The following is an 11,235-nucleotide window of genomic DNA, read 5'->3' as shown; positions in this document are numbered from 1 at the left end:
ATTGTATGATCTAATGAACTGAGAACCGGGGACAGACGCAGCACTCTGGCAGTGCTCACACACAGAAGGGATGTTCCCCGCGCTTGTCAGGCAGCAGAGCCACGGCGGGAGCTTTTGAGGAGGGCGGGAGCTTCATGTCCGCGGCCTGTCCTGTAACCTGCCCTGTAACACACACCTCCTCAGCACCAACGGACCCTCAACGAACGCAAACAACACCGCACCGAAGCAGGCCTCGCTGCGGCCCGGCCGCGCACGTAGTGCCGCCGGAGGAAGGCGGTGCTTGGCCGGGGCGCCCCGCCCGGCCCGGGAAGTGAAACCGAAATGCGCAGAGGGGAGGGCGGGGAAGGCGTTTCTGCGGTCTCGTTGCTATTCCGGTCGCCGTGCTAATGTCCCATGGGCCGAGAAGGGGACGGGAGGAAGGGGAGGAGGGAGCGGCGAGGGGCAGCCAGGCGCGGCACGGGAGCTTCCAGGAGTCCGTGTCCGGCGGCGGCAGGAGTCAGGGCCGGCATGAGAGGAAGAGGAAGAAAGAGGAGGCACAGCAGCTCCAGAAGCTCCAGCACCTGGAGTCATTGTAAGGAACGGAGGAGGGGAGGCTGCCGCGGGCTCCTTGCCCTTCCCTGCCCGGGCTGCTGTGCTGTGAGCCCAGCCGGCGGGGAGTGAGGCTCGTTCTTCGGCGCAGAACGAGCGTTGTGTGCTGGAAGGCCGGGGATAGGCCTGGGCCTGGCTGTGTGACAGCGACAGGGCCCGAGGGAACGGCATGGAGCCGTCAGGGGAGGGGCAGCTGGGGGTGAGGGAAAGGGGCTGCACCACAGGGTCACATCCCTGTGAAACAGTGCGATGGAAATAGTTGTTTCCTTACAGAAAAGTGTTTACAGGAGATGCATGTTGCAATGTGGCAAACACTGGGTCTCAACCTGCTTGCATCTGGGTATCCGTGTTCTGCTACAGTTGATGATTATTGATTAAGTAAAATTTTAGGGAAAATGGGAGGTGTGAATTGTAACTCCATCCCATTGAGATATTGTATTTTGTCAATTATTTATGCTAAGCTACAGAATAACAATATTTCTATTGCTTTTCAGCTATGAGAAACCTCCCCCGGGGCTAATTAAGGTTGGTACTGCCGAACATATTTAGCTTTACAGAGGGTTTTCAGAGACTGTCTTTTAGCCCTATAGTTAAAGGGCCTAAGATACCTATATAAATCACAGAGATAATTAAGTACTTCCAGAGGACAGTTTAGAGCTCCTCATTTGCAAGCAAACCTCTTTGACTCCCTAAATCTTAAGCAAAATGCCCAAAATCAGATAGGATGATACTGGTTCCTTCACAAACTCTTAGGACAGAAAATTAATGTAGTACTTGGTATGGGTACAGGGAAATCGTGCATGCATAGTGAAGCATATTTTCAGTTCATATGGCATCTTTTCAGGATTCTTCTTCATTGCTTATGCTCAAAATTCCTATGTAAAAAGACTTCCATAGTGGTTACTGCTGTTGTCAAATGTATATGATGAAACCATAATCTAGTGTTTTTAACCCCCAGTATACTTCTTCATGTTGTTAAGGCTACTTCTAATTCGTATGTTTTGTTACAACAAAGAGGGAAAAGTAGTCTTAGCTGTTAACTTTTCAGTCCTATCATTCATTGAAATAAATTGCTAGAATAAATGGAGGTGAATAGAAGTAGCGTGTCCAGAAAATCTGGACTAGAAAAGGGCAAGGGAGAAAGATCCTTCTTGTGTGGCAAGAAAAATAAATGCTAAAGAAAATAGTTTCCATATAAAATGAAGGCCTGTATGCTTGGAATATTGATTTTTATAAAAGGTGGGCTGTTACTGTTGTTGTTTTAGTTTGTTTGCTTGTTAAGGTGATATTATTGTCTTTATCTTTTTTCATAGGAGGATGAAACAAAGCCAGAAGACTGCATACCTGATGTTCCAGGCAATGAAAGTGCACGAGAATTCCTGGCACATGCCCCAACAAAAGGGCTTTGGATGCCATTGGGAAAAGAAGTCAAAGTTATGCAGTGTAAGGCTGAAAATGTTCCAGATATGATTGGATCTTCATATAGCTGTCATTTTACACTTAGGAGGGCAGGATGTGTGGCGGACAGATGACAGGATCCAAATAGTTTGGCATCTTGTTGATATAAGGCAATTGACATCTTGAAGGCTGTAATAGCTTTCTATTTTATGGAACCTACATTTATCAATGTAACACTTATCTCTCTCTCTCTCTGTCTCTTCCCCCCCCCCAGCCCCCCAAAACTGGAAATATTTTCTATAAGTATGCTTCTTTGTGTTCTGTTTCAGTGCTGGTCTGGCTCAGAGATGCAATTTACTGCTGCTTTCTTTTTTTTTTTTTTCTTTCCCAAGGTTGGAGGTGTAAACGCTATGGACACAGAACAGGGGATAAAGAATGTCCATTCTTTATTAAAGGCAATCAGAAACTTGAACAATTTAGAGTAGTGAGTATAAATGTTGTTGTGTTATTGCTTGTATTTTTGATATTGATGATGAATAATATTGCAGATGAAGAGAAGCCTGACAGATGATGATCCGTTAAGGACTTTTCCTCTGTCTCTAGTTTAATATAGAGGCCAGAAATCTCCTAATAAAGACAGAGCTACAGATGTGGTTGGATGTTTGGCTACTTTATAGAAAAATCTATTCTGCAAGAGGAAAGTAATCAATATGTAAACTGAAAATCTTCAAGAACATCTTTCAACCACCATATTCAGTCAATATTTACAGCATCAGTTTTTGTAGTAAAACATAACTAAAATGTTTAGTAAAGCTTGAGCTGCCTGTGTTACAGCTGTTTCAAGCCTTCTGCTATCGCTGACCAGCCACATCCTGAAGCCTGTTGTCTAGGTGTGTAATCAGTCCATTGTGTACCATTCTGATCTTTTGCTATGCGAGACTGCATCTTCGTTTTTCAGATTCTTTCAGCGTGATTTCTTTTGCTTTGCACTGTTGAACTGCATTTTAAGTTATCATCACTTTGTGTCTTATGTCCTTCTTCCTATCTTTGACAAATGGAATCCAAGCTCCTCCTGTCCAGTAAGAATGCTGCTGCAAACAGTATTTCAGTCCACATTAAGTTCCCATTTTTCATTTTAAAGGCACATGAAGATCCAATGTATGATATCATAAGGGAAACTAAACGTCATGAAAAAGAAATGAGGTAAGTGTGCCTCTGCAGTAAAATGCGTTTTCAGTTTGATTTGAAAACATGATACTGATTTAGAGTTTGTAGTTGAAATGTTGACGTATAACCCTCACCAACTCAAACATGTTTAATGACAGTTTCTTTCTATCATCAGAGATGAATGCATTTCTACTTTCTCAATAATCATGCTATATACTTCCTGCCTCTTTAATAGCTTCTATATTTGTTCCCAGAACAAGTTTAAAGAGGAGTCCTTCATTTATACCATAACATTTGGGTACTTGGATCTTGTTCTGTTTTAGGTCTAATAAAACCTTTGATTTGTCCCCATTCCCCCCTCCTTTCCACCGCCCCCCACCACTGGCTTCAGTAGTTGTTTTTACATCAGAAATCTTTCGGTGGACAGGATGGGGATGGGTTTAGAAAAGTAGCTCTAGGCAAATTATGTTCCTTATGCGAGGTCGGTATATACAGCAAGTAGTCAGTCTCTCCACATTTGTCAGGAATCTGTGAAAGCTCAAAGGAAGAGTACTTGTCCAAGATACCCCTACATTTAAAGTAGGATCTGCTCAGGCAGCTTTGTTGACATCATCTCTTTGTCAACAGGGCAATTGTTTTCTTAATAGTGTAATCCCAGTATGCACCTCTGTGTGCAAGAGGTTAGGACTTCTTACAGTAGTCTGGCGATTGCTTTTGCCTCTATATTCTGTGCTTAATTAAATTACATTGGCTGCTCTGAAAGTAATGCCTCCTGTTATATTATGTTGGCCCACAACATCAGAGGCAGATGTTGGTATGGCAGTAGAGGTTGAACCTTCTAACCAATATTTCACTTTGTTGCTGTGAAACTGCTGGCAGCAGAGAAGCAGTTTTGCAAAATTATGTCTGACATAGACACGCATCTGAAGCAAAGGTGTGGAATTGAATTTCTCTGTGTAGAAACATTGACACCCACTGATGTTCGTAAATGTTGAGTGGTTATGGAGATCAAACAGTGGATGTCAGCGCAGTGAGGTAGAGGGTGGTATGTTTCAGCAGTGGTGACAGTGACATGAAAGACAAGGCACATTCCAGGCAGCCAGGCACAGCTGTCACACCATGAAATGAAGAGCATCTCTATCAGCTCATCCATGTGAATTTGCATATTACAACCAGGGAGCTGTGTACAGAGCTGAATATTGCCTTCAATGCATTGGAGATGATGGTGGAAACTTTGGAATGTTGCAAAGTTTACATCAGGTTAGTCTCATGAATGCTCTCACAAGAACAGAAAGAACACTGTGGAAGTTTGTCAAGATCTATGGAACCAACGCAAGACTGAAGGTAACAGTTTCTGGGATTGCATCATTACTGGTAATGAGACATGATGTCTACACCACTACAAGCTGGAGTCAAAATGATAGTCCATGGAGTGGGGACATGTGAACTCCCCATCAAAGAAAAAGTTCAAGATGCAGCCATCAGCAGGTAAAGTGATGTGCACTGGCCCTTTGGAATAGGAAAAGGGTAATGCTTCTCAATTTCCTGGAACCTGGACAAACCATCAACTCTGATGCTACGTTGTAATGCTGACTAAGTTGAAGACTGGAACTTCCGTGGTCAGGCCGGAGAAGACGACAACCTTGATCTTGCAATGTGATAACACCATACCACATTCCAATTCAAAGTCATTGCCAGTCTTGGTTGGTCTGTCCTACCACACCCACCACATAGCCTGGATTTGGCACCTTCTGATTTCTGTCTGTTTGGGCTAATGGAAAGTGGATTGTGTGGGTAACATGTTCACGGCTGCTATGATGGCATCACTGCTAGGAGTCTGTGGGTGCAGGTTTGAAAGAGTGTGTCATGCAGGTCCTCATTCACTGCTGGCAGAAATGAATGGCTAATGGTGGCAACTATGTTGAAATGTAGTGTTTTGTAGCTTTGTAGAACTTGCTCTGTCAAATAGTTTTATCGTTCTCCTTTTAACTTATTGTAGTTAGTTTATGTGGGAATAAATAGGAGGCATTACTTTCAGAATGTGTTATGTATTGTCAAATGTGCTAGTTTGTGATATCCCATGGGATGGAAAGGCCTTGAATTAAACATTTATGTATCTCAAAAGAGGTTGTAATAGGAGTTGTAATTCAGCAAAAGAGGGGGTGTTCCCCTGCCCTTTGTATGCAGCTTCCATTTCTCAAGCTAGGAAGGAAAGAGGTGAAAGCTAGAATAAATTGTTACAAGGAGAGTCTGGAAAGGATTCTAATTCATGTTTTTTAAATGCAGGATACAGCAGCTGAAGCAGCTCCTTGAGGATTCCACCTCGGATGATGATAGCAGTGATGACAGTGATGATGATGACAGTGAAGATAGCAGCAGCTCCACTTCCTCACATAAACACAAGAAAAAAAAGAGAAAGAAGGAAAAGAAGAAAAAAGAAAAGAAGAAGAAGAAAAAGAGAAAGCATAAATAATCTAAATCTAATGAGAATGACTGGTACTACTAATACTACAATACCTACTGTATGCTCATTGACCCCCCTGCCTCCCTTCCACTTGTGAACTGTCTGGAAAGATCCAAAGAATTAGGAAGAAACTACCAAAAGGAGCTTTTTTAAACGGAGACTGTACAGATGGATACATTTAGCATCCTCCACTGGCTCTTTTTTTTTCTCCCCCTCTGCAGTGATGTAGCCAGAAAAAGGAGAGCTGCACTGAACTATACGCAACCATATATCTCTTTTGTACCATAAAACTTGTGCAAACCATCATCCAACTTGGTCAAATTACTATGTGACCGCCAGCAGAAAGCCATCACTACCATGGTGGAAGAACTCAGCAGACTGTCTGCTGAAGCATGTTTTCACCATGCAGACATGTAATTATATACAAAGCCTCATTGCAAGGGAGCTGCAGGTTGCATTGCGTTGGCAGTTCACTGTATTTTTTTTTCTGCATACTGCCTATAAGTTGAAGTCCACTGTACTTACCATTTGCAGCTGGTGAAATAATGAACACTGCTGAAGGGGGAATAAGTTAATCAAGGGAATTGAAGACAAAAGTGGAGTGAAAGCAAGACTTTTTTTTTTTTTTTTGCTAGCAAAAACTCAATGTGATTGCAGTAGGCACAGTTCTATAATATACAGAGCATTCTGTAACCTGTGAGGTTGTGAGCCAGGTGTGATGATGCTAGATGCCAATTGTAACTGTTAGGAGTTGGTTTTGATTATTTCAAAAAGGGAGTGGTGGTTCATGTTGGAAATGAGAAAGATGCATTTCTACATATACTTCAGTATCAGTTGTTTTGATACATTTGATTTTATTTTTCTTTCCTTTTAAAAAGGCTTGAGGAAGTGAATTCCAACTTACGTTGTGTATTTACTAGAATTATTTCAGGTGGTAATATTATATGAATCATCCCACAAGAATATAAATGTCTAAGGAACTTTCCAAACATGTTTGTAAGCTACAGAATGGTAGCAAAGAACATATAAGCAGGAAGAAGGGAAGAGGTATACTCTAATGACTACACTGACTACAAGTGATGACTATGCTGACTACAAGTTCTTTCCTTTAAGCGATGTTCCAAGATAAACGTGACTAGAACAACTGAGATTGTGATAAGCTGTTAGAGTAAATTCTCTCTTTTTGAAAGAGATAAACGTACAACAGTACGGAGCTGTGACTTGAAGACCTAAATACTTACTGGTGCTCTGCAAAAGAAAAGACAGAATTGCTTTGAATGGGGTAGATCATATCTGATCTCATTCAGAACGTAGTCTCTGTATTTATGCTCATATTAAAGTATGATGAACATCAGTAACCAGTGCCAGCAAAATCAAGATGCCATTCACTCAAGTGCACTTTTTTTTGGTAGTGTGTTTGTTTTTTCCTCCTTCACCTGAGAGCTTTGGAAGAGAGACAGGAAAGTATGCATTAAGAAGTGTTTTTTCCCTTCTACATGTGTAAGCCATTTAGTAGAAACATAACTCCATTTCTTGCCAGTCAATAGGAGTTAAAGGGTAGATAAGACCTATTTAGAAAAAAAACAGAATCCTTCAGTCACATTTGAGACCTTACATCTTCAGTAAAGTCAGCAAAACCATGTTCATTGGTAAAGCAGTTGAACAATTTGCAACTTAAATATTGCTATATCCTAGCAATCTTATAAAGAGTATTTGAGCTGAAAATGAGCTTTAATGAGAAGGACTTTGGGGCCATTGTGGAATAACAGGTTTGCCATGAGCCAGCAGTGTGCCTTTTGGACCAAGAACACCAGTGGTATCCTAAAGTGCATCAAGAAGAGTATGGCCAGGAGATCAAGGTGAGTTCTCCTACTTTATTCTGCCCTTCACTTGTGAGATACTGGTTCCAGTTCTGGGCTTCTCAGTTCAAAAAAGATAGGGAACTTCAAGACAGAGTCCAGCAGAAAGCCATGAAGATGGTTAGGGACTTGGGGTACCTTCTGTATGAGGAAAGGCCAAGAGACCTGAGACTCTTCAATCTTGAGAACAGAGGGGATCTCATCACTGTTTACAAATATCTGAATTGCAGGAGTCAAGTCTTAGGGGCCAGAGCCTCTTAAGTGGTTTGCAGCAATAGAGTAAGGGGCAACTGGCAGCAACTGGAACACAAGAAGTTCCATACAAACAAGGAAGAACTTATTTACTGTCAGAGTAACAGATCACTGGAACAGGCTGCCCAGAAAGGTTGTAGAGTCTCCTCTGGAGATATTAAAGACCCATCTGGACACCTTCCTGTGTTACTTAGTCTGGTAGTGGGGTTAGACTCAATGATTTCCAGAAGTCCCTTTTGACCCTTACAGTTCTGTGATTAATCAAAGCAGTAGCCTTGGGTGAAATTCCCTCTAATAGTTTATCTTATTTCCAGAGCACAAACGTTCTGGCGTTGTTCTGTCCTTCAGTATTATGTGCCACATCATTACTAGTGACTCCCAGTAGTTGATAATACTGATACAGAGAACTAATTTAAAGCTCCTGGTTCTTCAACTAGAAAGAAGATTTAACAGATGAAATAGCATGCACCAATTTATAATGACTTTATTCTCTGTTTGATTCCAAATGATGGTAAGAAAATCCATGTTTTGAAAGCACTGGTGATTGCTGGACAGATTCTGGAAGCCACAGCATCATAGAAAGCACAGCTATATATTTCTCACTGTTCTTGGGACTATGCTTAACCAGTATATCAGACTGCACACAATTGTGCTAGTAGTGCCCTGCACCTTCATGTTGCAGTTTCAGCCCAGACAATGCCAGTCTTGCAGCACTGTGCTTGCTGTGAGCAATGGGCGCACACCCAGCTACTTCATGGGGAAGAGCCACAGCCATTGCGAGCTGTGCTGGGCCACAGACTGGACATTCTTGCCCTAATTCTTACACTGAAGGATTTGTGATTAACTGGTTATTTTCCTCATGTCATTCTCAGTTTTAATAAGTGTCTACCCAGACTCATTAAAGTAGGGCCACACTCTCAATATGGTGAAGTTTCTAATAGCAGTAACCAGTGTGAGAGTACTGAGAAAAACACAGAGCATTTAATCACTTCACACCTTAAGCGGTGCCAAAGCTAGCATTTATGAGACTCTGGCTCTTTAACACATAGACTAGAGCTAAAATAGGTGTTAGAATTTATTAATGGAAAAATGGTTCAATACAGAATTAATTCTAGAAAGCAGGATAGGAATCTGTACTCCTAAAAGATGCATTAGCCTTATTTCTCTCTTAAGCATTGGGCAATTTCATTTTTATTTAAAGGAACAAACTAATTTCTTAGTCATAACTACCTTCTTTATAGAAGTGTGTTTATGTTTAAAAGTTATACTACTGAAACTTGAGTTGTAACAGTAGCACAAACCTATTAATTCCATGAATCTAAACAAATGGGAACTGGAGCTGATATACAACTCATAGGCAATACTGCTGCAACTAATGATTTTCAGCTTTTATATATGACTAATATTCCAAACCAGAAATAGGGGGGGGGGGCGGGGGGGGGGGGAGAGGGAAGCTTTATGCTACACAGATGCTATAAAATCTGAAAATATGGAATTAAGATCTGACAAACTAACATAGGGAACAGAGTTGACACACGTGACTATATGTAACTATAACCAGAAACTGAGTCTGAAATATCATAGGCTAGTTACCTGTCTGAACAAAGAAAAGCTTCACAGCCTTTTAGAACACAGTTCATAGTTTACAACTTTTCTAAGCCATATCCATATCATCTGCTGGAACATTAAATACAGCTGTAAGCCAGCTGAATTCAGATGGAGTCCATAGATCATCTATTCTACTGAGTGAAGAAAAAGCTAAGTAGAAGATACAGTTCTAAAACCACAGCACTAGTTCTGCAGAGCACAGTACACCAAACATACATAACACTAATGCATTATTTTCCACACAAAGCCATGTAAGTGCTACTGCTACATCCTCTAATCTTCCCAGGAGCTGCTGTCACCCAGCCCTAAACTGCTTCTTACATCTGAGTAGAAGCACACAGATAGCAGACCTGTGAAAGGATGGACTAGTATGATTCTGGGAGTACCTCCAAAATATCCATCACTCTCAAAAATAAGTTCATTCTACCCGCCAGGTTACTAGTATCCCATTATCAGACAAGATGACAAATCTGTTAGCAGAAGCAACTTAATACTCAAGTTTTCAAGGGAAAAATGTCAACCCTTACCTTAGAGGTCTCAGCTACAGTCATTTAGTCTTCAACTTAAATAACTTCTACTTCTCACTCTTATCACCACAATAAAGGTCTAACCCTCTTTCCTATGCTAGAATTTAAGGGCAGAAGTTCCCTTACTTTTCAGAGCAGGGGCAGTATTACAAAAGCTCCATGCCTAAAAGAATTCTGTCCCCCCATTTACGCTCTGAGGTTCTGATGCAACGTGCATAAAAATTTGCTTTCCTTATTTTCTTGCTATGTACTTAAGAGGAAAAGAACAACAACAAAAATCAATCTGCATCAACACTGCTGAATTTTCTCCTAGTACCTTGGGAGTGAAGACTATAATTACAGTAGCTCTTTAACAAAGGTTTCTACAAGTACTATTAAAAAACAATAGCCAAAGGACAATTGAGTAGTGGAGTCATCCCTTCTAGGTTTGCACTGTTTTCTCATCTTTTAATCACTGTCACTTTATTTGGCAGTCAATGAGATCTTCACGTTTATTTTTCTCATGAGGTAACACTAGCAACACTAGCTTCCTTAGTGAAAAACCTCAAGACGTTTTTGTGCTATGATTAGTCTATTTTGGATATTTACAAGATATTTAACAAAAGACCTAGTTTTATCATCTTTGGAGAATATACACAGCAGTAGGCCAAAGCCAGCATACAGCGTTACAGGAGTTTTTAAGAATAGTGTTGTGCCCCATTCCCTGACTTGGACTTAGGGGCAAAATAAGAGTCATCAGTAACATCTCTCCAGGTCAGTCTCTACAGAAAGGAGGAACATCACATCAATGTTTTAGCTTTAGTCTCACAATCATACCTTATTTTCTCTAAGATGAGGAATCACAGAATTGCTCAGGTTGGAAAAGGCCTTAAACATCAAGTCCAACCACACTACCTTAACATCCCACCACTAAATCATGTCCCTGAGCATCACATCCAGACAATTTTTAAACACATCCAGGGATGGTGACTCAACCACATCCCTGGGGAGCCTATTCCAGTTCTAACAACCCTTTCTGTAAAGAAGATTTTCCTGATATCCAACCTAGACCTCCCCAGCACAGCTTGAGGCCATCACCCCTCATCCTATCACCAGTGAGGAGACCAGTACCACTCTCATTGTAATCACCTTTCATGTACTGAAGAGAGCAATAAGGTCTCCCCTCAGCCTCCTCTTCCCTAGACTAAACAGACCCAGTTCCCTCAGTCTCTCCTCATAGAACATTCACTGCAAGCCCTCCACAAGCCTTGTTGCCCTTCTTTGGGCTTACTCCAGCATCTCAAGGTACTTTTTGTACTGAGGTGCCCAAAACTGAACAAAGAACTCGAGGTGAGGCCTCACCAGTGCTGACTACTTGGGCAGGATGACTTCC

At 41.5% G+C, this 11,235-nt stretch overlaps 1 protein-coding gene across 1 annotated transcript; it reads left to right on the top strand.

Annotated features, from left to right (window-relative positions):
• Nucleotides 1–305: 305 nt before the first annotated feature.
• Nucleotides 306–6,971, top strand: RP9 (RP9 pre-mRNA splicing factor). The gene is made up of 6 exons (XM_015855038.3): nucleotides 306–571; nucleotides 1,083–1,113; nucleotides 1,902–2,031; nucleotides 2,379–2,470; nucleotides 3,128–3,189; nucleotides 5,440–6,971. Exons 1-6 carry the CDS (start codon nucleotides 387–389, stop codon nucleotides 5,624–5,626), a joined length of 687 nt encoding a protein of 228 aa, XP_015710524.1. The 5' UTR covers nucleotides 306–386; the 3' UTR covers nucleotides 5,627–6,971.
• The last annotated feature ends 4,264 nt before the right edge of the window (nucleotides 6,972–11,235 follow it).

The sequence above is a fragment of the Coturnix japonica genome, chromosome 2, assembly GCF_054131305.1.
Source record: "Coturnix japonica strain WE chromosome 2, WE-NBRP24, whole genome shotgun sequence".
Lineage (NCBI taxonomy): Eukaryota > Metazoa > Chordata > Aves > Galliformes > Phasianidae > Coturnix > Coturnix japonica.
The sequence above is the reverse complement of the archived record's forward strand: the minus strand, read 5'-3'. Positions and strand labels throughout refer to the sequence as shown.